General features: G+C 45.0%; 1 protein-coding gene across 2 annotated transcripts in view; it reads left to right on the top strand.

Annotated features, from left to right (window-relative positions):
* The window catches only part of LOC119562453 (nuclear pore membrane glycoprotein 210), a 586123-nt gene that overhangs the window by 450165 nt on the left and 110371 nt on the right, over positions 1–25587 (top strand). The window contains exon 16 of one of the 2 annotated variants that reach the window (XM_037875641.1): positions 1119–1232. The exons of the other annotated variant lie outside the window; for it this stretch is intronic. Within the exon in view, the coding sequence (XP_037731569.1) occupies positions 1119–1151 (33 nt within the window). The 3' untranslated portion in view covers positions 1152–1232. Of the gene's footprint in view, positions 1–1118; positions 1233–25587 lie in introns of those variants that run through there. 2 annotated transcript variants of the gene reach the window in all.

Consider the following 25587-nt stretch of genomic DNA (forward strand, 5'->3'; position numbering starts at 1 on the left):
CGATAGGTATTGATGAGAACAATACATTTCAGTTAAAATTTTTATTCTAGCATCAAAACTGTAGGAGCCACAGTTTTGGGCGGTTTGTGGGCGTTAGAGTGGGCGTGGCACTCTACTGAAATAAATTTGCGCTGCGTAAGAAGCTCAGGAATCTGCACGCCAAATCTCAATAGCCTAGCTCTCATAGTTTCCGAGATCTCAGAGTTTATCCGGACAGACGGACATGGCTAGATCGACCCGGATAAATATCCTGATCAAGAATATATATACTTTACGGGGTCGGAAACGCTTCCTTCTGCCGGGTACATACTTTCCTTCGAATCTAGTATACCCTTTTACTCTACGAGTAACGGGTATAATTAGGAGTATCGTTAAAGTTTTTATGTCGTCCGTATGGAATACTATTTTAACGTTATTTACGACCGTAAATAAATACGACCGTATTGTCTTTTTTTGCTAATATCTGAACCAAAACAACACATTAAAAAACAATTATTATTTTTTAAATTCGAAAGATCAAATAAAAAAATTTTAAAGAATCAAAAAGAAAAAAATAATCAACCTTAACTACAGTCAAAATTAGGAGTATCGTTAAAGTTATTATGTCGTTCGTATGGAATACTATTTTAACGTTATTTACGACCGTAAATAAATACGACCGTATTGTCTTTTTTTGGCTATCATGTGAACCAAACCAACACATTAAAAAAAAAGTATTATTTTTTAAATTCGAAAGATCAAGAAAAAAAATTTAATGGAATCAAAAAGTTCTTGGAATTCTAAAATGCAAAGAGAAATTTTGTACTGTTTTTGATGCGGGTTTTATTTTCATTTATTTTTAATTATTTTTTTTATTATTTTCATATCTTTGTTTTTTGCTAGGTCGGCTTATTTCATTTTCCATTTATTTTATTATTTCCATATTTTTGTTTTTCTTGCCTTTCCTCGCGTTTCTTCAACTTTTTTTGTCTCTGGGTACGTAATTCCTCTGTGGTTTCCTCTTCCTTCTGACCAGTAGACTTTAAGATGTTTTCAAATTTGCATTTCAAATTTTGCATTTCTCAGCTTTGTTTGTTGTACAATTGTACCATAACCATTTGCTTTAATTTATGTTACAGATCCGAAAATTGCAGACTGCACGGTCGCCATGAAATGTTGGATGTTCATTGGAACCCGCTCAGCAACATTTAATAAGAAAATCGATTTTAAATAAAATAATGATTTTTGATGAAGCACGTTGTGCCCTTTTGATTGTCGTTTATTGAGTGTATCTTAATTCTCCCAAACAGAAATGGTCAAGCCATAGACTGCGCAGCTAAGCCGACGCGACGCCGGCAGCGGGGCAGTCGTTACCCTGCAGTACCATTCGCCGCTTATTGAGCACTCAATCACTGCAAAAAGTTCATCACAGCGCTCAATGAGCGCACAATTTGTATGAAAATGAGTGCTTAAATTAACATAGACATGTCCTAGGGTCCATCAGTGCTCAAAAACTAGCACGCATTGAGCGATTTTTGCCTTCTGCAGCGCCTTTTCGGGAGGCTCCGAGGACTCCACCAGAGCGATTGCATCTATTATTAGAAAAATAATTAGTTTTAAAAATAGAACGAGGCAAGAATAAAATCGAGTGACCGAAAGTAATTGTTATTTGTAAGTTTTATTTATAATAAAAAATTGTTATTTTTGACATTTAAAGTTAAAGTCCCAGAAGACTTTTAAAAATTAAACTTACAAATAATAGTTACTTTCGGCCCGCATAAAAACTAACTTAATAAGGCGCGGGCGAAATTTGGGTAGACCTTCAGCTTTTTTGGTTCTGGAACAAGTTTCTCGGATAATATCGTTAAAATAGAACGATTTATGCTTCCTCTTTTAATGGATTTACCATCAGCTTTGCCTAAAAATATAAGAAAAATTTAAAAAGACAAGATAAGAAATTCTGAAATTTTTGTTTTCGGTCACTTGATTTTTATTTTTTTTTGGTAACAAATTATAAAAAAAAGAAACCACACGATATAAATATATTTTTTTATTATTTATGAAATATTTGTTTATTTTGCAGTTGCGGGAAAACTAACACTTTTCCAGGGACTTAAAATTGAGACTTATATTTAAACAGCCATGTTTGTATACGTATACAAAAGTACAAATTGTGGTTTTATGTTATTAATATTCATTTGTAACGAATTGTAACAACAAACATAAGGTTTAAAAACAAGCATTTCTTATTTTTGGTCCCTCGAAAGCTTGCACTCAATCAGATTTTTAAATTACTTCACAGATTCATCCACTTATTTATTTATATGCACCATTTGTGGTTTTTTACGTCAAAAATTAAAATTTTGCACAGCTATTGTTTTGGGAATCTTTTATTTTCCTATTTTTATACCCTTGCAGTGAAGGAGATGTTTCCGACCCCATAAAGTATTTATATTCTTGATCAGCATGACTAGACGAGTCTATCTAGCCATGTCCGTCTGTCCGTCCGTTTCTACGCAAACTAGTCTCTCAGTTTTAAAGCTATCGGGCTGAAACTTTCCCAAAAGTCTTATATCTATTGCAGGTAGTATATAAGGAGGAACCAGCCGGATCGGACAACTATATTGTAACGAACTGATTTTGTGTGTCTGCTCGCTACGAGATTCGTGCGGCTAGCTCAGAAGATTGTGTGTTCGTCCCACCAAATTTATATGACGTGACTGCCCCGTAGATCAGTGAGAAAAGAAAGGGGTTCAAATGGCAACAGTGGGATTTATTCTCGTGGTATTAGTACAGCGGTTGTGGCTGGGCTGGCTTCGGTATCTCCTTGCTCTGGTTCCGCCGGCTGCTGGTGCTCCTCCTTCTGGCTTGTCGACGCGTTGACTCGGCTTCCGCTTGGGTCTCGGGACGCTCGTAGTGGCCGCCTCTGCTTGCTTGCCGACGCGCTGCCTCGGGGTCGCTTGTTGCGCCTTAGAGTCGCAGAGAGTTCGGCCTTGTGGGCTTAGGGAAGCGTCACCGTTCTCAGACTAGGGTGAACAAGCCTTGCTCTCCAGGCCGATGCCTTTCGAGGCAATACCTGTCCCTTGCTCTGTCCCGGACGGTCCCGCTAGGTTCTTGCTCAGATCGCGCTGACAGTCAAGGCTGCCGCCAGGAAGCTGCCTAGCAGTTCACTTTGCTTTACGCCTAGCGCAGACGAACGTTCCACCCGGCTTCACCCTAATGCTTGACGTCCGCGACGCTCCTGCGCTCCCCAATGAGCTCCGCGCGGCGATGGTAACGTGGCCGGAAAGGTCTGCTGGCGTCGCTGCCGATGTCCTCTGCGCTGTCTCCTGTCCAGTAGCTTGGCGTTCTGGCACTCGGGGAGTTTGGCGGTTGCTGTTCGGGAACTTCGCCGGTAATCGCAGGGCTCTCCGGGCCGCCTCTTAAAACCGCAAATCGATCTACAGCTCGTCCGTCACGCCAGGTCCGGCTTGGTCGGGCAAGGTACGCTGGGTCTCAGACAACTTTCCTCCCCAAGCTGACGGTTCTTCGTCGTAGGCCTCTTCCGCTTGTCTCTGACAGACCCGCCGGGCGACTCGCCAGGGTGTGGTCGTGACAAAGTTGGAAAACAAACGCCTTGACTTAGCCGTCTGATGCCTTCCGGAACTCAGCCACTTGTGTCTCAATTCGGAGATTCCTGAGATCCCAATCCCGAACGTCTCGACGTGGCGATCTTGCTCCTTGTATGCTTCCCACGGCGCTGTTTCCGACGACTTGCTTGGTTGTGGCTCCCTCGTAAATTACTTGCTTGACTGACTGTTCACTTGGTACTTTAACTGATCTTGAAGGTTTGACTCCTCGTGATCGACTGCTCCAGCTGCCAGCGCTCTGCGGCCTTATATAGGGCCTCCGGGAACCGTTATTTCCCTTTTGCGCATGGCCTGCTGGATCTCTCCACTCCGGTCCACAGTCCGTGCCTCCTGGTTGACCCACTTGTCCTTCACATACCGCTTCCAATCGATGCTCCGCCCACTGATGCCGTCCCGCTGATTTCCGTGATGCCTGTGGCACGCCTGTGTGCCGCTCCACTGCCGAGATGTGGCAAAGTTCACGGGAGAGTCCAAAGTCCGGTGGAGTTCCGTTACCCGCTTTTGCACACGGCACTCTTGCCTTGCCCGCGAAGTCTCCATTCTCTCTCGATCTCCATCCTTGGTCTCCAAACTGTCTCGGTCTCCATCATTGGTCTCCAAACTCTCTCGATCTCCATCCTTGGTCTCCAAACTATCTCGCTTTCCATCCTTGGTCTCCAAACTCTCTCGTTCTCCATCCAAGTCTCCAAACGATCCTCGCCGCGCCGTTCCTACGCGAATTCGCCGCGTATCTGGTAAGCGGCCGGCCATCTGCTGCTGCTTCTATTTGTGGGGAGTTATTCAACTACTCACATTCCCCCCTTACTTCGGGAAACATTTAAAACTTGTTCCTACTCTCCGGCGTTTCCTTGCTTATCCTAGCCTTCGAGTCCTTGTTATTCCCGCGGCGCTCCCTCGTTGCTCCCTCGATGCTCCTTCGACGCTCTTAACTCCGTTGAGTTTCTACAGCGCTCGTCATCCCCCTCGTAGCTACTTGAATCTCCCGCACCGATACTTTCCATGACTCCACTGGGACATCGATACTCGTGGGTTATCGATCCCCAGCTCGCTACACATTGCTGCGTTCTACTCCTTTTATTGGTTCCTCCGCCTGGTCACACCATTCGTGCGTGATCGATGTTTATTCACATATCGATACCGACGGTGCGGCGTTGCCACCTGCTCGCTGCGATATTTCCAACTTTGCCCGATATTACCATTTCGTGTACCCATCGATCGCACTATCGACTAGTGCCAATCGATCGCCTATCGAGGCGCCCCCTTCCCTGGCTCGTGGTGATTTTGCAACTTTTGATCTGCCCGCACAGCTTCTGGCTGATCTGTCTTTTCCATTTTATCTTCTCAACTCCTTCCAGCCTAAGTCGTTCGTTGCCCTCAGCGGCCATGAATAACGTTTGGCCTTCGTTTGCAGCAGACCTTTTCTGCCCGTGGAGAGTTGCACTTTTGGTTTAACCGGCATTTACTTTTCTTTCCTTTCAGGGTTTTCCCGTGTTTTTTTTTCCTGTTAACTGTTAGTGCGCTGCGTGTCCCTATCTCTTGTGACCAACTGGATACGGTGTAGATCTAATTCTGCACCGTCCTCCCCCTTTCCTCGGGTAACAACTAGACGAGCTCGTCCGGTGCTCCGTATAGAATCTCCGGGTGTTTCGGTGTATGTATGGACTGCGCGACTTGTGTTGCTTGTCTCCCTCCGCGCATACTCTCTTCTACGTGGCGTAACCGGTTGACTCTGGCTCGCACCCGGCGCTGAAACCTGTTGCCTTGCCGGTGGATCCCTTATCGTTTCTCGTGTCTTTGTGTCGTCCTCGTAAGTGTCCTTTCCGCCTGGCGTAATCTCGGATGACTCTGGCAACAGCCTGACGCTGAATCCTGTTGCCTTGCGGTTGGGATCACCAACCCTCCTTATCCACGTCCTTGTGACCTATCCTTATGGTTGACCTTTCTGCGTGGCGTGTGGATGACTCTCGCTTAGGCCTGACGCATGATCCAGTGGCCTCGCAGTCTGGATCAACGTGAAATCCTTATCCATGTCCTTGTGCTATCCTGATTGTCCTTTCCGTGTGGCGTATGGATGACTCTCGCTTCGGCCTGACGCCTAATCCAGTCGCCTCGTACCTGTCGTTAGACATCTGACGTTTCTGCTGTCGGCTCGTCTTGTTGTTGCTTGAGCTCGCCAACGTGAACTGTTCTTTCTTTCTTCGACTGAGTGTGGCGAATTTTGCAGATCACTGGAAAGACGAAATCTACAACCTGGTAAGGGCCATCGTACCTCGGGGCTAGTTTTGCAGCGAATCCTTCAGCCGCTTTGGACAGGTGATGTTCCTTGGCCCACACTATGTCGCCCACCGCTGGTAACCATTGCCTTCTTCTCAGATTGTAGTGTCTGGCTTGGTCCTGGGACGCCTTTTCCATATTTCGCCGCACGATCTCGAATAACTCCCTCAGTTTGTTGGCATTTTCCTCAGGGGTCACCGTAGTTCTTTTAGTGCCTAGGGTTTCCTTATCATATAGGCTGCTGGGTAGACGTGGTTCCCTTCCCTGGGTAAGAAACGCCGGTGTATGGCCGGTGGACTCCGATGTGCTCGTGTTCACTGCTAGCATAATCTCCGGCCACTTCTCGTCCCAGTTTCTCTGGTCCTGCCCTGCGAACTGCGCAATCATGGTCTTGACCGTTCTGTTCGCTCGTTCGGTCGGATTTTCTTGTGGTGTGTATGGTGCGGTGAACTGTTGTCTGATACGCATCTCAGCCAGAAAACTCTTGAAGATACGGCTTGCAAACTGCACTCCGTTGTCCGTTATGACCACCTTCGGGACCCCGTACCTTGCGATTATGCGCTCCCTAAACGCCTTTTTGAGCGACTCTGCTGTCGCACTGCGCAGGGGCACCAGTTCCGTCCATTTCGAAAATCTGTCTATCATGACCAGCAGCATCTAGTTCCCGTGCTTAGATCTTGGTAGGGGTCCAACGAAGTCTACACATACCGTGGCCCATGGTTCCTCCGGCACTTGGGTCAACATCTTCCCGGACGCCTGCATCTGATTGGGCTTAAACCGCATGCAAATATCGCATTTTCTTACGTGGGCTCGAGCGTCTCTATGCATGCCTGGCCAGTAATATCGGGCTGCCAACCGTGCAATTGTCCTCCGGCTTCCTACGTGTCCCGCAGACGGTGCGCCGTGGTTCTCCCTCAACACTGTTTCTCGTAGCGACTTTGGGACGCACATCTTCCATGACGCGACGTCTTCACTGCCTGCTCGGTGAGGTACGTTTCTGTACAGTGTCTCACCATCAATAACATAGTCCGGGTACTTCTGCGGTTGGGTCCTTATCTTTTCGCCCATGTCCTTGATCCAGCTGCACCCTCCTGAAGCTATTGTTGCCGATGCCTCTTTTAATCCTCGTAGCGTTTCCGGTAGTGGTTGTCTTGATAATGCGTCGGCCACCACGTTTAGCTGACCCTTCCTGAAGGGCTTTCGATGCTGTTGAGCCACTTCACGGCCATGTGGTCGGTTACTACCTTAAAGTGGTAACCTTCCAGATATGGCCTGAGCTTCCGGATCGGCCAGACGATCGCCAAGCACTCCTTCTCCGTTGTTGAATAGTTCTTTTCCGCACCGTTCAGTGTTCGGCTCGAATAGGAGATTACTCGTTCGCCCTTTTCGGTGTCCTGGGTCAGTATCGCTCCGATGCCGTAGTCGCTGGCGTCTGTTTGCAGGATGAAAGTTCTACTGAAGTCCGGCAATGCTAGCACCGCATCTGCCACTAGTCTTGCCTTTACTTCATCAAACGCCATCTGGTGCTCTGGTGTCCACTCCCACTTACTGCCTTTGCGCAGCAGGTCATTCAGAAGTTTTACAATTCTGTAAAAATCTGGTACAAATCGGCGGTACCACGACGCTACTCCTAGGTATTGCCGGAGCTCTCTGACGGTCGATGGCGGTTCCAGTTCGGCGATGGCGGCTACTTTCTCTGGATCTGTTCCTGTTCCCTCGCTAGTCACTCGATGTCCCAGGTACAGAAGCTCTTCTTAAAGAATTGGCATTTTTCTGGATTCATCCTCAGGTTTGCCTCCTTTAGACGCCGGAACACTTCCCTCAGGTTTCTTTTGTGTTCTTCCAGCGTGCGACCGATCACTGTTATGTCATCATGGTAACCGAATGCGTGAGGTGACATCTCGGGGCCAATTATTTGGTCCAAGACTCTCTGAAACGATGACGACGCCGAGTGAAGTCCGATCGGCATTACCCTCCACTGAAACAGACCTTTGCCTGGTACCGTAAACGCCGTATATTGCCTGCTACTCTCTTCCAGTGGGATCTGCCAGTATCCATCCTTCAGGTCCAAACTGCTGATGTACCGCGCTTCCCTTAGTTGATCTAGGATGTAGTTTATGCGGGGCATTGGGTAGGCATCCTTCACTGACTTCGCGTTGACCTGCCTGAAGTCGACACACAGTCTCCACTTGCCTGTCTTCTTTTTCACCATCACGATGGGGGAGCTGTATGGGCTCTTTGAATGCTCTATGAACCCCACTTGGAGAAGCTTCGTCAACCTTTGCGTTGATTTCCCCTTAAATTTTTGGGTTCTTGGGGTAGTATCTCTACTTGATTGGCTTGTCATCCTTCATTATACCCGTTACTCGTAGAGTAAAAGGGTATACTAGATTCGTCGGAAAGTATGTAACAGGCAGAAGGAAGCGTTTCCGACCCCATAAAGTATTTATATTCTTGATCAAGATCACTAGCCGAGTCGATCTAGCCATGTCCGTCTGTCCGTCAGTCCGTCCGTCTGTCCGTCTGTCCGTATGAACGCTGAGATCTCGGAAACTATTAGAGCTACAATACTGGGATTAGGCACGCAGATTCCTGAGATTCCTGCGCAGCGCAAGTTTGTTTCAGAAGAGTGCCACGCCCGCTCTAACGCCCACAAACCGCCCAAAACTGTGGCTCCTACAGTTTTGACGCTAGAACAAAAATGAACTGAAATGTATTGTTCTCGTCAATACCTACCGATTGACCTTAAAAAAAAAGTTTGCCACGCCCACTTTAACGCCCACAAACCGCCCACAAACTTCAAAAAATCGTAAATATGAACGCGGATATCTCAGAAAATATCATAGATAGAGAAACGGGATTTCAGATTTAGATTCCCTAGGCTTGAGCGCAGCGCAAGTTTGTTACGCGAATATACCACGCCCACTCTAACGCCCACAAACCGCCCAAATCTGTGGCGCCCACAATTTTCATGCTAGATACAAAATTTTAACTGAAATGTATTGGTCTCGTCAATACCTATCGATTGATTTTAAAAAAAACTTTGCCATCCCACTCTAACGCCCACAACGACTTAATCTGTCTACCGCCGGTAGGTGGCGCATTTGCTGCTTGCATATCTCCATTTTCCTTTGGTCCCTTTAGCTGAGTAACGGGTATCTGATTGTCGAGGTACTCGACTATAGCGTTCTTCCTTGTTTTTATCTGGTGTTCTGCCATATTCGATGTTCCCGTCATTATGCTGAAGTCTGCCAGCTCTGCTTCAAGGAACGCTGTAGTATCGTCCAACTCGTTTACCTGTTGAACAACTGCTACCGATAGCTTTTCCTCGAGCCATCCATTGTGTCGGCTCCTGGCTGGTATTATTATCTCGTGTTCCAACTTGTTTCAGGAAGTTCCATCCCAACACCAACGGATCCATTACTCCGGGTAAAATCAACAGGGTCATGGTCACTTGTTTGTTGCCGAATTTGACCTCCACCTCGAGCTGCACATTAATTTCGCCGCTTCTTCCGTCTGCCAACCTAACTTGCCGTCTTGTCATTGTAATACTTCCTAGAGCAGCAATATTTTCCGCCATTTCTTCGCTAACGAAGCTGGTGCCGATTGTGGCTTTGTAGCTGCTCCCACCAATCATCACAGCTGCGGACAACTGCTGCTCCTCCTCGATTAGCTTGTCCTTTAGTTTGGAGAGGTAGCATTGTGCGATCCCCGCTCGCCTCTCTGCGGCTGAGATCGCTGGCCATATTACGATCGTTGGCAGCAATCGACACTCTTGACACCAACCTTGCCGCATATCCAGCAGAATAACAGCCGTTGGGTTCGACACTCTCTAGACCAGTGTTCGTTCCCACCACATTCCCGACAGACCTCCTGTGGGTCTCTGATATGGGTGGCATCTTGTGGCCTCTGTGTGTTGCTTGGCGGCCTCCACAAGGTATTGTTTGGCTGTCTCTGTTGCTGTGGGGGTGGTGTCCAATGGCCTCCGCGTGGTGCGTCTGTTGCCTGCTGTCGTCTGGCTTGGTGTGGTGATGACCATTGGCCGTTTCCTCGTGTGTCCTGGTTATCTGTCTCCTCGCATCTTCTGCATGTCACCTGAGTTGGTGACGCCGAAATGGTTTTTGAGAACTTGTTCTCCTGTGCGAAAACTTCCCGTTCCTTTTCAAGTTCTTCGTACTCATCGGCTAGGATCATTAGCGTGTCCAGGTCCGACACTTTGTATGATCTTAAGAAAATCCGTAGGCTTGGGGTGCAGTTCTCTTCAATGACCCTTAACGTCTCTTTCGTAGAATAGTTAAGTGGCCTCACCATCGTCTGCATGTCGATCATGTAGTCCTTGAACGACACGCTGAAGCCTTGCTTCCTTTGCCGGACCTGGTCCGCCAGCCTGGTGAAGAAATCTCTTTTCTTATCTTGGCCTGATTCTCTTCTGTGGGCCTCTTTTTGCATGTTGTCAATGCTCAGGCTTGCCACCAGGTTGTCCCCTTCAGCGTTCGTTAACGTAATGCTTGGGCCGGCTCTGTCGTGGTATGTCGCCTCCAGCTCGGCCCAGATGTCGACGACTTGTGGATCGTTCTTTGTTTCTGAGTAATATTACGATAGTGCCTTCCTCATGTCGTCTAGCCTGCCCTCCAGGGCGACATTAAGCCTCTGTGCGACATGGGCGAAGTCCTCCCTCTTAAGGCGCTAAATCCACTTCTTTCCCATTTTTATTGTGCTGTTCTCACTGTTGGGACAATCTCGTTGCGCGCCAGATGTAACGAACTGATTTTGTGATTCGTGCGGCTAGCTCAGATGATTGTGTGTTCGTCCCACCAAATTTATATGACGTGACTGCCCCGTAGATCAGTGAGAAAAGAAAGGGGTTCAAATGGCAACAGTGGGATTTATTCTCGTGGTATTAGTACAGCGGTTGTGGCTGGGCTGGCTTCGGTATCTCCTTGCTCTGGTTCCGCCGGCTGCTGGTGCTCCTCCTTCTGACTTGTCGACGCGTTAACTCGGCTTCCGCTTGGCTCCTGGGTCTCGGGACGCTCGTAGTGGCCGCCTCTGCTTGCTTGCCGTCGCGCTGCCTCGGGGTCGCTTGTTGCGCCTTAGACTCGCAGAGAGACTAGGGTGAACAAGCCTTGCTCTCCAGGCCGACGCCTTTCGAGGCAATACCTGTCCCTTGCTCTGTCCCGGACGGTCCCGCTAGGTTCTTGCTCAGATCGTGCTGACAGTCAAGGCTGCCGCCAGGAAGCTGCCTAGCAGTTCACTTTGCTTTACGCCTAGCGCAGACGAACGTTCCACCCGGCTTCACCCTAATGCTTGACGTCCGCGACGCTCCTGCGCTCCCCAATGAGCTCCGCGCGGCGATGGTAACGTGGCCGGAAAGGTCTGCTGGCGTCGCTGCCGATGTCCTCTGCGCTGTCTCCTGTCCAGTAGCTTGGCGTTTTGGCACTCGGGGAGTTTGGCGGTTGCTGTTCGGGAACTTCGCCGGTAATCGCAGGGCTCTCCGGGCCGCCTCTTGAAACCGCAAATCGATCTACCGCTCGTCCGTCACGCCAGGTCCGACTTGGTCGGGCAAGGTACGCTGGGTCTCAGACAACTTTCCTCCCCAAGCTGACGGTTCTTCGTCGTAGGCCTCTTCCGCTTGTCTCTGACAGACCCGCCGGGCGACTCGCCAGGGTGTGGTCGTGACAAAGTTGGAAAACAAACGCCTTGACTTAGCCGTGTGATGCCTTCCGAAACTCAGCCACTTGTGTCTCAATTCGGAGATTCCTAATGTCCCAATCCCGAACGTCTCGACGTAGCGATCTTGCTCCTTGTATGCTTTCCACGGCGCTGTTTCCGACGACTCGCTTGGTTGTGGCTCCCTCGTAAAATACTTGCTTGACTGACTGTTCACTTGGTACTTTAACTGATCTTGAAGGTTTGACTCCTCGTGATCGACTGATCCAGCTGCCAGCGCTCTGCGGCCTTATATAGGGCCTCCGGGAACCGTTATTTCCCTTTTGCGCATGGCCCGCTGGATCTCTCCACTCCGGTCCAAAGTCCGTGCCTCCTGGTTGACCCACTTGTCCTTCACATACCGCTTCCAATCGATGCTCCGCCCACTGCTGCCGTCCCGCTGATTCCCGTGATGCCTGTGGCACGCCTGTTTGCCGCTCCACTGCCGAGATGTGGCACCTCTTCTCCCGGTCCAAAGTTCACGGGAGAGTCCAAAGTCCGGTGGAGTTCCGTTACCCGCTTTTGCACACGGCACTCTTGCCTTGCCCGCGAAGTCTTCATTCTCTCTCGATCTCCATCCTTGGTCTCCAAACTGTCGCGCTCTCCATCATTGGTCTCCAAACTCTCTCGCTCTCCATCCTTGGTCTCCAAACTCTCTCGTTCTCCATCCAAGTCTCCAAACTCTCCTCGCCGCGCCGTTACTACGCGAATTCGCCGCGTATCTGGTAAGCGGCCGGCCATCTGCTGACGCTTCTATTTGTGGGGAGTTATTCAACTCCTCACAATATATTATAGCTCCCATAGGAATAATCGAAAAACAATTTTTTTTTAATTATATCATTGGTGTTTTTAAGCATATAACCTCCTGAGCTTGGAAATAACATTTTTTAATTAGTTCTGAATTTCGAATTTAATTTTATCAAAATTGGACGACTATATCATATAGCTGCCATAGGAACGACCGGAAAATTGGTGGGAAAATAATATGAAACAAATTATAGCTTCGGTGTTTTTGACATATTATCTTATACTATTGGGTGGGCAAGAAAGTCATGTCGTTTTTTTTAGTAATCGTTTTTAATCTAATTTATTTACGACTAATCGAGCACCAGGGTCACACTTTTTAGTATCGTTTTAAAGCTTATTGTCTTAGGTACTATCGACGAAAATTTGGTAATTATTCGATAACATTTGTGGAAGCTATAGCAAATTAAACATGGAGGACCAAAGTGAGCATTTTCGGCATATTTTGCTTTTTTACTTCCGAAAAGGAAAAAAAGCGGTCGAAGCTCGCGAAAAATTGTGCGAAGTGTATGGTAAAGATGCCATGAGTGATCGCCAATGTCAGCGCTGGTTTGCCAAATTCAGGCTTGGAGATTTTGGAGTTAAAGACGCCCCACGTTCTGGTCGACCATCGGCCGTTTTTGACGAACAAATTCAGGCTTTGCTGGATGAAAACCGGCGCTATTCAACGCGGGAGATGTCAGAGAAGCTCAGTGTGTCGCATACAACGGTTGAAAACCATTTGAAGAAACTTGGCTACGTAAGCAAGCTCGATGTTTGGGTTCCGCATAACTTAAAGGAAATTCACCTAACTAAGCGTATCAACATCTGCTATTCTCTGCTGCAACGGATTAAAAACGATCCTTTTTTGAAGCGGATCATTACTGGCGACGAAAAGTGGGTTGTTTACAATAATGTCCAACGAAAAAGATCATGGAGCAAGAAAGATGAGCCAGCCCAAGCCACATCAAAGGCCGATATCCATCAGAGGAAAGTTATGCTGTCTGTTTGGTGGAATTGGAAGGGTGTAGTGCACTTTGAGCTGCTGGGACGGAATGAAACCATCAATTCAGATGTGTACTGTCGCCAGCTATCCAATTTGGCGGAAAAAATTAAAGAAAAGGAGCCGGCACTAGCTAATCGCAAGGGTATAGTCTTTCACCATGACAACGCTAGGCCCCACACATCTTTGGTCACTCGGCAAAAATTAACGGAGCTGAATTGGGAAGTGCTACCACATCCACCTTATAGTCCGGACTTAGCACCTTCAGATTACCATTTGTTTCGCTCTCTTCAAAACTCTTTGAATGGTAAAAACTTTGATTCAGATGAGGCTGTCGAAAACCACTTGTCTCGATTCTTTGCTGGAAAAGACCAAAAGTTCTTCGAGCGCGGAATTATGCAGCTGCCCGAGAGATGGTCATTAGTGGTCGAACAAAACGGCCAATACATAATTGATTAATTATAAGTCCTGATATAAATAAATCATCTTTGAAAATATTGAAAAAAAACGACATGACTTTCTTGCCAACCCAATATTAGGAATATAATTTTTTGTATTTTTAAATTTAATAAATATAGCTGCAAGGGTATACAAACTTCGGCTTGCCGAAGTTAACTTCCTTTCTTGTTTAATATACATAAGCTTGATTTTAGTCTCACTGTTTAAATAAATATTGGTCTGCCACAGACTTACCTTGGAATCGTATATGTATCACTTTAAAACCACTGGTTTCTTTTATTTAACTACGTTAATTGCGGATAATTCTAACTCCTTCACCTAAGTAGACGCAAGTGAAAAAGACGCAAAAAGGCGCGTGCTTTCCAAAAAAACAACAAGCAACAACAACAACGGTTTTGCTAATCCGTTGTTCTGTTTTTCTGGCATTTTCCGTTTGGTCTATGCACCTTCCATTGCACATAAAAGCAGGGTATTTATAGACACATCCGACTATGCAAATCGTTATAAAAAAATATATTTTTAAAACTTCACATACTAATAAATATTATTAATAAACATATAACTTTTTTTAAGAAATACAAGTATTTTAAAACCACACCAATTATTTTATTTGGTTGAATACGATCAAATGTCGCATTATTTAAAAGGCAAGGGTGCACAAAAGTCTATTTTAATTGCTGGGTCTCTTTGCCCTTACCCGCATTTTTCCAGCGGAGACATGGCGAGAGAGGGAGAGCCCAAAAGTACTTTTTGAGCGTTCTCCTTGCCGACCCCGACTGAGAGCGCCTTTGCTTTACCACCGTTGCGCTCAGCTCTGCCGGAGTCACTGGCTGCTCTGCCGACGTCGCAGTCGACTTCGTGATGATTGGGCGCTTATACTCAATTGTGGAACTGCAGGGATCGAATACAAAATACATACATACGAAATACATACATACTTATAGAAAATACATACACATATTTTCTACACTCAGCATTCTATTCTCACAAATTAAAGTTAGCCGTCGGTTATCCTACTAAATATAATTAAATAAAAACCCACCAACCAACGTTAACAACTTTTTCTTGTCAGTCTGTTTTTTTGTCGTACATCAACCGCATTCCAGCATACACTTCTACGTTTTGCTTTGTCCCCTTACGCAGTTTTCCGCAATTCCGGGTTTTAATGAGAATTAAAGACCATGCACCATCCACCAAATAATTTGATATTTTCTTCTTCCCTCAACTTATTAAAGGCAAAATAATACCAGTTCTCCACCGGGGCATTAATAATAACCAAATACCCCCAGCCATCCACCAAATTATTTGTAATTTTTTCCGCCGCAGATTGTAAATCCACGGCTTAATAATACCAGTACTCCACCGTGGACTATGAAAATAAGTAAACAACATCCATATATATATTTGGGATTTCCCCCCTCCAAATTAATACAAAGCCAACAAATAACACCAGTTCTCCACAAAAGAAACCACTTTCTGTCCCAATTAAACAATATACACATACGAAAAAAATAAGTACTATTGTTTTTCCAGTCCCAGGCATCTCCGTAGATCCGCCCACACCCGAACTAAGCACTAAGTCTTCATCGCCCCGGAATAGGGTCACCCGTGAAAACGTCAAAATGGCTCTAACAGCTTTTCAAATTGCGCTGAAAAAATACATTGAGGTCTCGGATCATCTGAGTGAATTTGAATCCAGGACAAACACTCCTTCGCCGGTCACTCATACTCTATCGATTTTAAGCATTCGCCGCGAAGAAATCCGCGCGTTATGGGACCGCATCAAGGCAGAGGAGAATTAAAATGCCAAGTTACATTCTGGAGACTTTATTTGGATAGAATAAGAGCTTTCGTGGCTTCCAAAATGTCCTTTGATAAGGACGCTGAGGCTCCAACAAACGTCTTGCCGTTGTCGCGCTGAGAAGCCTCCAAAAATTTGTCTGTGGCTAGGTCTGACTTTGCTTTTAAATGAATGACCCGGGTGCTAAAGCATACGAAGACGCATACATACCCCTTAGTAATTTTACAGGCTCGACCGACATAACTTTTGATGTCAAATGGACCGGTGAAATTTATGCTCGTGGGGGTGAATGGTTTGGAGAACGTTGATCTTGATCGGGGCAAGTCTTCCTTCAACTGCGTTTGGAGCTTGTTCCTTTGGATCAAGCAAACACGGAAGGAGTGGATAGTCTCTTTAGCGAGGTTTGTTAGCTTTGGAATCCATTATTCGGAACGGATGAGACGAATCATTAATTGATTCCCTCCATACAGGAATATGCGATGAGTAAAGAAATCCTTAAAACTCCTTTTCCGACAAGGAATGGGTTTAAATTCCAAATTAAATGGGTTCCATTAGTTCCCTTATTCTTTCCTTAAGAAATTAATCCCTGGACTTTGGAGTTATGTTTGATACCAAGTTTACTTTCATTGATCACATAAATTACATAATTCCAAAGGCATACGCTAGGTATGGGTTTGTAAAACGAAATTACACGCAATTTAAAGATCCGTACTAAGCCTATTTTCTTCGTTCATTAGGTCCAGATGGCAATATGCTTCGTTTGTCTGGAATCCGACTGGTACTACACGCATCAATCGTATTGAGCGTGTTCAAAAAAAATTCCTACCTTTTGCCCTTCTTTCTCTAAACTTTAATGACCCGTTCCCCTCTTACTAGTTATACCCGTTACTCGTAGAGTAAAAGGGTATACTAGATTCGTCGGAAAGTATGTAACAGGCAGAAGGAAGCGTTTCCGACCCCATAAAGTATATATATTCTTGATCAGGATCACTAGCCGAGTCGATCTAGCCATGTCCGTCTGTCCGTCTGTCCGTCTGTCCGTCTGTCCGTCTGTCCGTCTGTCTGTCCGGATGAACGCTGAGATCTCGGAAACTATGAGAGCTAGGCTATTGAGATTTGGCGTGCAGATTCCTGAGCTTCTTACGCAGCGCAAGTTTGTTTCAGTAGAGTGCCACGCCCACTCTAACGCCCACAAACCGCCCAAAACTGTGGCTCCTACAATTTTGATGCTAGAATAAAAATTTTAACTGAAATGTGTTGTTCTCATCAATACCTATCGATTGACTTAAAAAAAATTTTGCCACGCTCACTTTTACGCCCACAAGCCGCCCACAAACTTCAAAAAATCGTAAATATGAACGTGGATATCTCGAAAACTATCAATGATAGAGAATTGGGATCTCAGATTTAGATTCCGTAGCTTTGTGCGCAGCGCAAGTCTGTTACGCAAATATGCCACGCCCACTCTAACGCCCACAAACCGCCCAAGCCTGTGGCGCCCACAATTTTCATGCTAGATACAAAATTTGAACTGAACTGTATTGGTCTCGTCAATACCTATCGATTGACCCAAAAAAAAACTTTGCCACGCCCACTCCAACGCCCATAACGCTTAAATCTGTCTACCTCCGATAGGTGGCGCATTTCAATCTCGCTTTGCTGCTTGCATATCTCCATTTCCCTTTGGTCCCTTTAGCTGAGTAACGGGTATCTAATAGTCGAGGTACTCGACTATAGCGTTCTTCCTTGTTTTTATTTGTGACCTGATGTTGAGCAGCATAAGCTTTTCCGTGCCTGGTAGGTCTTTAAGGTCATTTGAACCTTTTTCATTCCGGCCTATAGAGAAAATATGTTTTTAATGAGCCTCTGTGTAGAGCCTTATTCTACTGGAACAAACTTCCATCTCAGTAATAGTCAAGTAGCCAGTTAAGGTACCAACTATTGGCGAAGTAAGTAAATAAACAAGGAAGAACGCTATAGTCGAGTACCTCGACTATTAGATACCCGTTACTCAGCTAAAGGGACCAAAGGGAAATGGAGATATGCAAGCAGCAAAGCGAGATTGAAATGCGCCACCTATCGGAGGTAGACAGATTTAAGCGTTATGGGCGTTAGAGTGGGCGTGGCAAAGTTTTTTTTTGGGTCAATCGATAGGTATTGACGAGACCAATACAGTTCAGTTCAAATTTTGTATCTAGCATGAAAATTGTGGGCGCCACAGGCTTGGGCGGTTTGTGGGCGTTAGAGTGGGCGTGGCATATTTGCGTAACAGACTTGCGCTGCGCACAAAGCTACGGAATCTAAATCTGAGATCCCAATTCTCTATCATTGATAGTTTTCGAGATATCCACGTTCATATTTACGATTTTTTGAAGTTTGTGGGCGGCTTGTGGGCGTAAAAGTGAGCGTGGCAAAATTTTTTTTAAGTCAATCGATAGGTATTGATGAGAACAACACATTTCAGTTAAAATTTTTATTCTAGCATCAAAATTGTAGGAGCCACAGTTTTGGGCGGTTTGTGGGCGTTAGAGTGGGCGTGGCACTCTACTGAAACAAACTTGCGCTGCGTAAGAAGCTCAGGAATCTGCACGCCAAATCTCAATAGCCTAGCTCTCATAGTTTCCGAGATCTCAGCGTTCATCCGGACAGACAGACGGACAGACGGACAGACGGACAGACGGACAGACGGACATGGCTAGATCGACTCGGCTAGTGATCCTGATCAAGAATATATATACTTTATGGGGTCGGAAACGCTTCCTTCTGCCTGTTACATACTTTCCGACGAATCTAGTATACCCTTTTACTCTACGAGTAACGGGTATAATAAATAAATTGCAGATCTGGCTGAAGGGTTGAATTTGTTGCTTTTTGCTCAAGGCATGGTATTCACCAGCAAACTTACACTTCTGCGTAAGCTCAATTTACTTCTCTTGAGCGTTGGATAACTCCTCTGCAGATTGAGTCAATAGATTGCTTGCGACACAGCCTGGCAAAGGCTGAGAGCCGCTCTAGAATGTCGGCTGCAGGGGGGGCCATTGCCGTTGTGACGCTTGATAGGTCGGTGTTTTAGTTCCGTCTCATGCCCAATCGGTGAATCTAGAGGCCAACGTTCCTGCTTCTCTCGCAACCACGGAGGAACGTGCTACCAGAGTGAGTTGTCTCTGAGCTCTTGAATGTTAATGCCTCTGCTTGCCAGATCAGCTGGGTTGTCTTCTGTTTTTACATGGAACCACTGGCTTCTTTCGGTGTGTTGCTCAACTTTAGCCACTCTATGCGCATCGAACTTTGTCCAACTGCATGCCGACCTGCTTGACCATGCTAATACAATTGTGGAATCTGTCCAGAAATGGGTGTTCGTAAAAGGGTGCTCAAAAAAAGAAGCAGTAGCCAAGATAGGAACAGTTCAAGGCGCTCAGTAGCACCCGCTGCAGATGAGAATTGCTGATCAGCATATAATATGTTTCACTAAATCACCGTTTCACCGTCTCATCGGTACACTGCAGTCAGCACATTTTGCAGGGTCATCCGAGACAACTACGCAAACTGCTACCATAATCAAAATTCCCTGACCTACTTTAGAATACATCTAATTTCACTATTCACTACACTAATCTAACCGTGTTCCAAGTAGTATATAAGTATGTATCAATTTAAGAATAAATCAGTTATCAAGGCAATTCATAATTTCGGCGTTCTTCTTCCTACCTCGGGGAATAGGGCTCGTAATACACTATATCAACCGGAAGCTAACCTACGTTAGCTCAACCTCAGCGCAGTTCCCGCATCGCCTGTGGTCCCGCATCGCAGTAACCCTCATTACCATTGCCGCGACGCGATCGTCCTGCCATCAAAGCGTCCCCGTGCCAGCGACTAGTGCTCACTACCCCTTGTCCCGCGTCTTGACCCAGAAATGTCTACTTCGGTTATGCACAAACATTGGTGACCCCGACGTGATCCTTTGACAACAAAGGATCACGCTCCAGCAACCCCCTTCCAACCAAAAGCTGAACCTCTAGTCGGTAAGAAGTACCGTTAAGTTCATACAACATCCACTCGCCCTGGAAACCATAGCTCATCCAGATTTACAGGATACTCAGCTTAGTCCAGCTTCACAGGACTAACAGCTTCAAAGGATACGCAGCTTGATCCAGCTTCACAGGATCGTCAGCTTAGTCCAGCTTCACAGGACTCACAGCTTTATTCAGCTTCACAGGACACACAGCTTTATGCGGCTTCACTGGACTCTTTGCTTCCAAAACACGAGATTTAACTTATCACATTTAGTCAACTTCATTCATAGAGGAATCAAGTCACACAAGAATCGATCTACACAATCGATTACTGGACAACCAAAATGATCTATAAGTATAGATCCATTATAAAGAATTATAGCAAGGATTCGGTCGAACGACGTCACCGAGACGGCAATTATTCCGGTAAGCTAAGCTAGTTGAACGATCTTTGGCAGCAGTTTTGCGACCTAGATAAAGAAGTCCAGCAAGCGGCATTTCCCACTGGAGATGAGTATGCCTCAAGACTAACAGGATTGACGGAGCTGGTCGAGAAATATCAGCAGGTACTTAAAGACAACATTGCGTCATCAAGCGGCCCCCAAAAGGCACCTCGGCGAATCCAGAACAACCCAAAGGACCGTTAGTCTAGCAAATCAAGAGTGACTCATCGATCGACACGGTTACATTTCAACTGAAGAGACGATGCAACGAATTAGAATCATCTCTAACTTTGGTGTCCAATGCGCCCACAATCACCCCAGCCCTACAGCGAGACAGGCCCATGTTGATCTCGATAATACGCCTGGGGCAGAGGCAGCCGCCAAAGAAGAAGTTTGTCAATTCCGGACCTTATATGAAAAATATAAAATTACCTTGCTTCGAGAAAACGACTCCCCAAAGAGTCTGCACAACAGCTTCGAGCCCTACTTGATACCGTGCGAAAGACTCTGAGTACCTGTAAAAACCTCGATATCAGCACAAAATCCTGGGATCCAATCCTGTGTTATATTATCAGAAGAAAACTAGACCAGCAGGCTCTAGCTGCACTGGAAAATTCAGAGGAGGCACCAACGGAAATTCCAACGTTAAGGAGTGTACTGACGTTAATTGAGCGGCGCGTTTGCTTGCTGGAGACGATAAGCGCTCAACCTACAGCAACACTCCGCCATCAGTTAGTTCACAACGAAGATATCTGTAAGATATGTCACCTAGGACCACATCATCATGTAGCCGTTTCCAGGAAATGGAAGTAAGAACATGCACAAATTGTATGTCTACAGCTCATAAGGTTGAAAACTGTGGATCACCTGCTACTTGTCGAGTCTGCCAGCAACGGCACCATTTACTGTTACACAAAGGACCGATTAGCAATCCAGTGTCCGGCGCAGTAACCATTGCAACCGTAGAGGATATGCTCTGAACGCGACCGCCAAGGTATCATTAAAAGGGCCAACCGATCAACTACAAATATGTCGCGCTGTAATAAATTCTGGATCACAGGTGAATCTTATCTCAAGAAGGATGGCAGGTCTGCTATATCTTATGGAAATGTCGTCACCGATTGAAATATCTGGAGTCGGAGAAAAAATAACAACAGTAATTAGATCAATACATCAGGTTTTGAAACACTTGTAGAGGTATTTATTATTCCCACAGTTATTTCAAACCAACCGTCAATACCGAGTGCAAACGATTTTAATATTCCCGAGGGACTGCCGTTAACAGATCCTGACTTTCGCCAACCTGGACCCATTCATATAAAATTTGGGGCTAGTATATATCCTCGTTTAATGACCGGTGAACTTTTTAGACTAGGACCTAATAATTAGAGAGAAAAACCAATTATTATAAAAATGACTTCTCATCAACTTAAAAACTACTAGAATTCTAACTTTTGTACAACATTTCTAAATTTAACCAAGAAATATCTAAACTTTGTTGCGGAAGGTCCACATACCATAGACGTGCCAAATGAGCAATTTCTACAAGGACAATGCTATTTTTGTCGCAAGCAGCATAAAGATGATATGAAGGACTTCAATTACAAACATAAACCTCCGCAGCTGAATGAAAAATCCTTCTCGGTCAATGATTTGTTAGCTGCTTGAACAGAAAGCTATCGGATGTAGCTTGCCAAGGGATACCTAGAGTCTTCGCAATACTCGCATCTTCCAGTTCGAGAAAGTCAACACTGACTGTTCTATCCCCTTAAGAATTTTTTTTTCGTTTGAGGTCCACTTGCGCAGTGGAAAACCTGCACTCTCGAAGGCCAGAGTAAGTTCTTTAATTGCAAGGGTTGCTGACGGTTGAACGGCATCGACGTACGTAAAGGTGGAAGCGATTTCACTTGCCAAAGGATATTGGCAACTTACATCTCCGGCCAATTGCTGTACACACGAATAGCCAGAAAAGGTGCACAATTTACGCCGAAAGTGACTCTGTCAAGCTTATAGTCGCAGGGCTTTTAATCTTAATTGCGGAAAGAATTCTTTAAAAGCGTGTATGGTCTGGCTGGATAAGGATTTGCCTATACAACTTGGTGATGTCTGCGCTAAAAACGTACTTTAAAAACGCCATCTGAGGACCTGGGTGGTGAAATTAGAATGTAATACAGGCCCTCCATGAAAGATATCATTGAGACTGTACCCGTTGGGTGATAGATTTGAGGCGTTAAACACGACACGAACTTTCGTTGATGTGCTGTCCGGCTCGAAAACCGCGTGGTGTGGCAAATAGAAATGACCAACATCATCACCTGGAGATACTTTGATTTCTTTGCTATGGGACCGTAAAGAATCCACCAAAAAACGGTCAGTTCAAAAGTGAGCCACAAATATTTTGATGGATACCACCTAAAATAATTGACGGAAGGATATTTGCGCCAACGAGCACGCCGATCTGGGAGCTTTGGTAGAACATCGGGTTTCCCAGTGGGATAGGTGGCAAGTTTCGTAACGAAACCCCTGGTATCTTATAGGATGGGAGATTACCCGCCAATTGTGTTAATACATATGCCGAAGTTGTAATTTTACCGAGCGGCTTAATTGGAGACGCCATATGGAAATAGCAACTCTTACGGGGCTGCGCTGAAACAGGTTTGATATGACAGCCTTATAAAGTTGAGCAAGCGTTCGGATATGATCCAGAATTTATCAACGCACGTGCTGAGTATTTAACGCCCGAGTTTCAAATGTCCATTAGAGCCGTGCTTAAGAGGACGTGTTACGTGTTCGCGATAAGGATATTCCGGACGTTGGACTGACTAGTCGATGAAGTGGACTGTATGGTTGGATTGTGGTCTGGTACGAATACTGACTGTGATTGAGGGGGGCCACCACGATGCAGGAGAGTATTGTGCGGGCTTGCACGAGTGGCAATTGTGTGCGTTATTGCAGTTCTTCAGGAGGTGGGTTCTTGTAAAACACTTTAAGCAAAGCTTTTGCTATCTTATGTATCACAGAAAAACACCTCTTACGAAAATAAAAATCTAGTGACGATCGGCAAACAAAAGTTCTGATATCAACTTTTGTGAAGAAAATGTTTTATACGATCTACTAGATAAATACAATTTCTAAATTTTTTTTACATTTGGCACGCTTTACCAAAATTTTACAGCTAAACCCAAGCATATTGAATAGCAGCATGCAATTCGCATGCAATTCTGTGAAGCGCACATTTAAAGATTTTTGAACAGTGTAAACGGATGTTTGAAAATGTTTGTTTTAACGCAGAGAAGGAATAAAAGTTGTTTCGAAAGGTGTACAAAGTATTTCGAAATTGCTTTTTACGATATATCGCACAAGCCTGTAGCTTTAGTAGTTTACAAGTTACGTGTGTACTAAATATAGTTATTTCTTGCTGCTTTTCTGCCAAACTAACGAGTTTTTCAAAAAGTAATACAACTAAAGTTTCTTATATTAAGCTGTTTAACATCGTCCTAAATTTGCGGGACTTCAAATAGAGTTTGGATGCGCACAAAAAAGGACAATGCGATGGCAGTGTTCGATGTTCTGAAATGTGGCCAATTTTGTTGATTACTAATTTTGAAACGAGACTTTTTACAACCATGAGTCGTATGTCAAAAGTTAAGGAGTCTCAAGGCCTACACACTATAAAAACTAATTTGAAATCGTTAGAGCCGTTCTTAAAAAATTAAGAAAAAAGCTAAAAGTAAATCTTTAAGAAACAACTTTGGCCCATAATGGTGGTATTTAGACAAATTAGCTTTCTAGTGACATATAGCACAAGCCTGTAGCTTTAGTAGTTCATAAGTTACGGGTGTACAAAATGTAGCTATTTATAGCCGTTTTCTCGCCAAACTAGCTAGTTTTTCCAAAAGTGGTAGAACTAATGCTTCTAGAATTTTCAGGACTCTAAAGTAAAGTTTTGGGACAAACTGACAAACAAAATAAAATTTTCATTTTGAGAAGTCCCCTAAAATCTTGTTTTGCGTATTTCTTTTGAACGGAGCATCCGATTTTGTCGATTTGAGGTGTCATTCGACGCATATTTTAAGTGAGAGTTCAAGTAGTTTGATGGCGGGGGGTATGTATACCCACCGGCCCCAACAGATCAAATTTTCTAGGTTTACATGTTTACAATTTCACCGTTCTTTCTCCCAAACCAATTGATTTTTTAAGTCTTTGTATGCAATCATTTTAGTTTTTGAAATACCTTTCGATTGATGTATCACTCAAAACATCGGACGATTACAGTAGATTTTCATTTCTTCGTGTATATATAGTAGTCGCCTGCGCACACCCTCCTGGTGCGCTTCGTCACTACGTGGACTGCTGTCCGCAGTGATTTTTCGCGGTCCGTGACAGGCATCCGTAAGATGGGATGGTTATCGTTTGAGCAGAGCCTGCAGGATAGTTGGCTTATTGTGACCCTGTTTTCAATAAATTTTCCGTGGTACCCGGTATTGAGCTGTCCCGGAAAGTTAAAATTCTTTAATCGCCTCGACAGTTCAATGACGATCTTGTAGGAACCCTTTAAATTCAAACCAAGATGGGATTTCTGATTTGCTCAGGAGGGAGCGATAATTTTTGATATTTCGAAGCCATTAAACAAGCTTGGATTGTGCTCTCAAGATGATTCAAGTATGACCGCCCGGTTAAAGAATATTTTGAGTTGACTGTTGACAAGTAGCATCTTATTTTCAAAGCGGTTGGCCAGATTTTGCCTTGCGGATTGGAAACTTTCGTCGGTCAGGGGTGATAACGCTACAATATCCTTAGCTTCACCGCTTGTTTTCGCGAAAAGGTGTAAAAGTTTTTTGATTTCGGATAGCTTAGGGTTATTTACGTAGATGGCAGAGAAAAGATCTCTGAAAGTGGGCCAACGAACGTGGGCCATGACCGTCATTGGGTCTGAACATTTTAGGTTAACTAGGATTCCGGAGCACACTTCGTACTCCTTTCCACCTTGTCCCAGAGTGCGCGTATCTGCTCTAAGCGGACCTTGCCAGTGTGAACGAATGTGGATACAACTGCAAAACACAATTAATGAAAGTCGGTAAGTAAGGATTATGTGGTTGCGAATGTTAACTGCTGCAAATGCTAAATAAATTCACTGTTGCCAATGGGAACTGTTGTGAACAAATGCGGATGCCCACTGTTGCGAAGGCTCACTGTTGCGTGTGCCCATTGTTGCGAATGCTCACTGTTGTGAATGTTCACTATTGCAAGATGCACACTGTTGCCAGATGATGTGGTCCGTTCAATGACTTGAGAATATATGCTGATAGTTTATGCCCAAAATATGTGTGTGCAATTCATTTTATTTTTTTTATGGGTGTATGGATTCCAAATAATATGTCGTGTTCAAATATGTGAAAAATATATATATATATAAATATATCTTAAATAATAATATGATCATCAAGTATATGTAGTGTGTTTATTTATTATATTATTTATGTTCGTACTTTCTTTG

The sequence above is a fragment of the Drosophila subpulchrella genome, unplaced genomic scaffold, assembly GCF_014743375.2.
Source record: "Drosophila subpulchrella strain 33 F10 #4 breed RU33 unplaced genomic scaffold, RU_Dsub_v1.1 Primary Assembly Seq48, whole genome shotgun sequence".
NCBI lineage: Eukaryota > Metazoa > Arthropoda > Insecta > Diptera > Drosophilidae > Drosophila > Drosophila subpulchrella.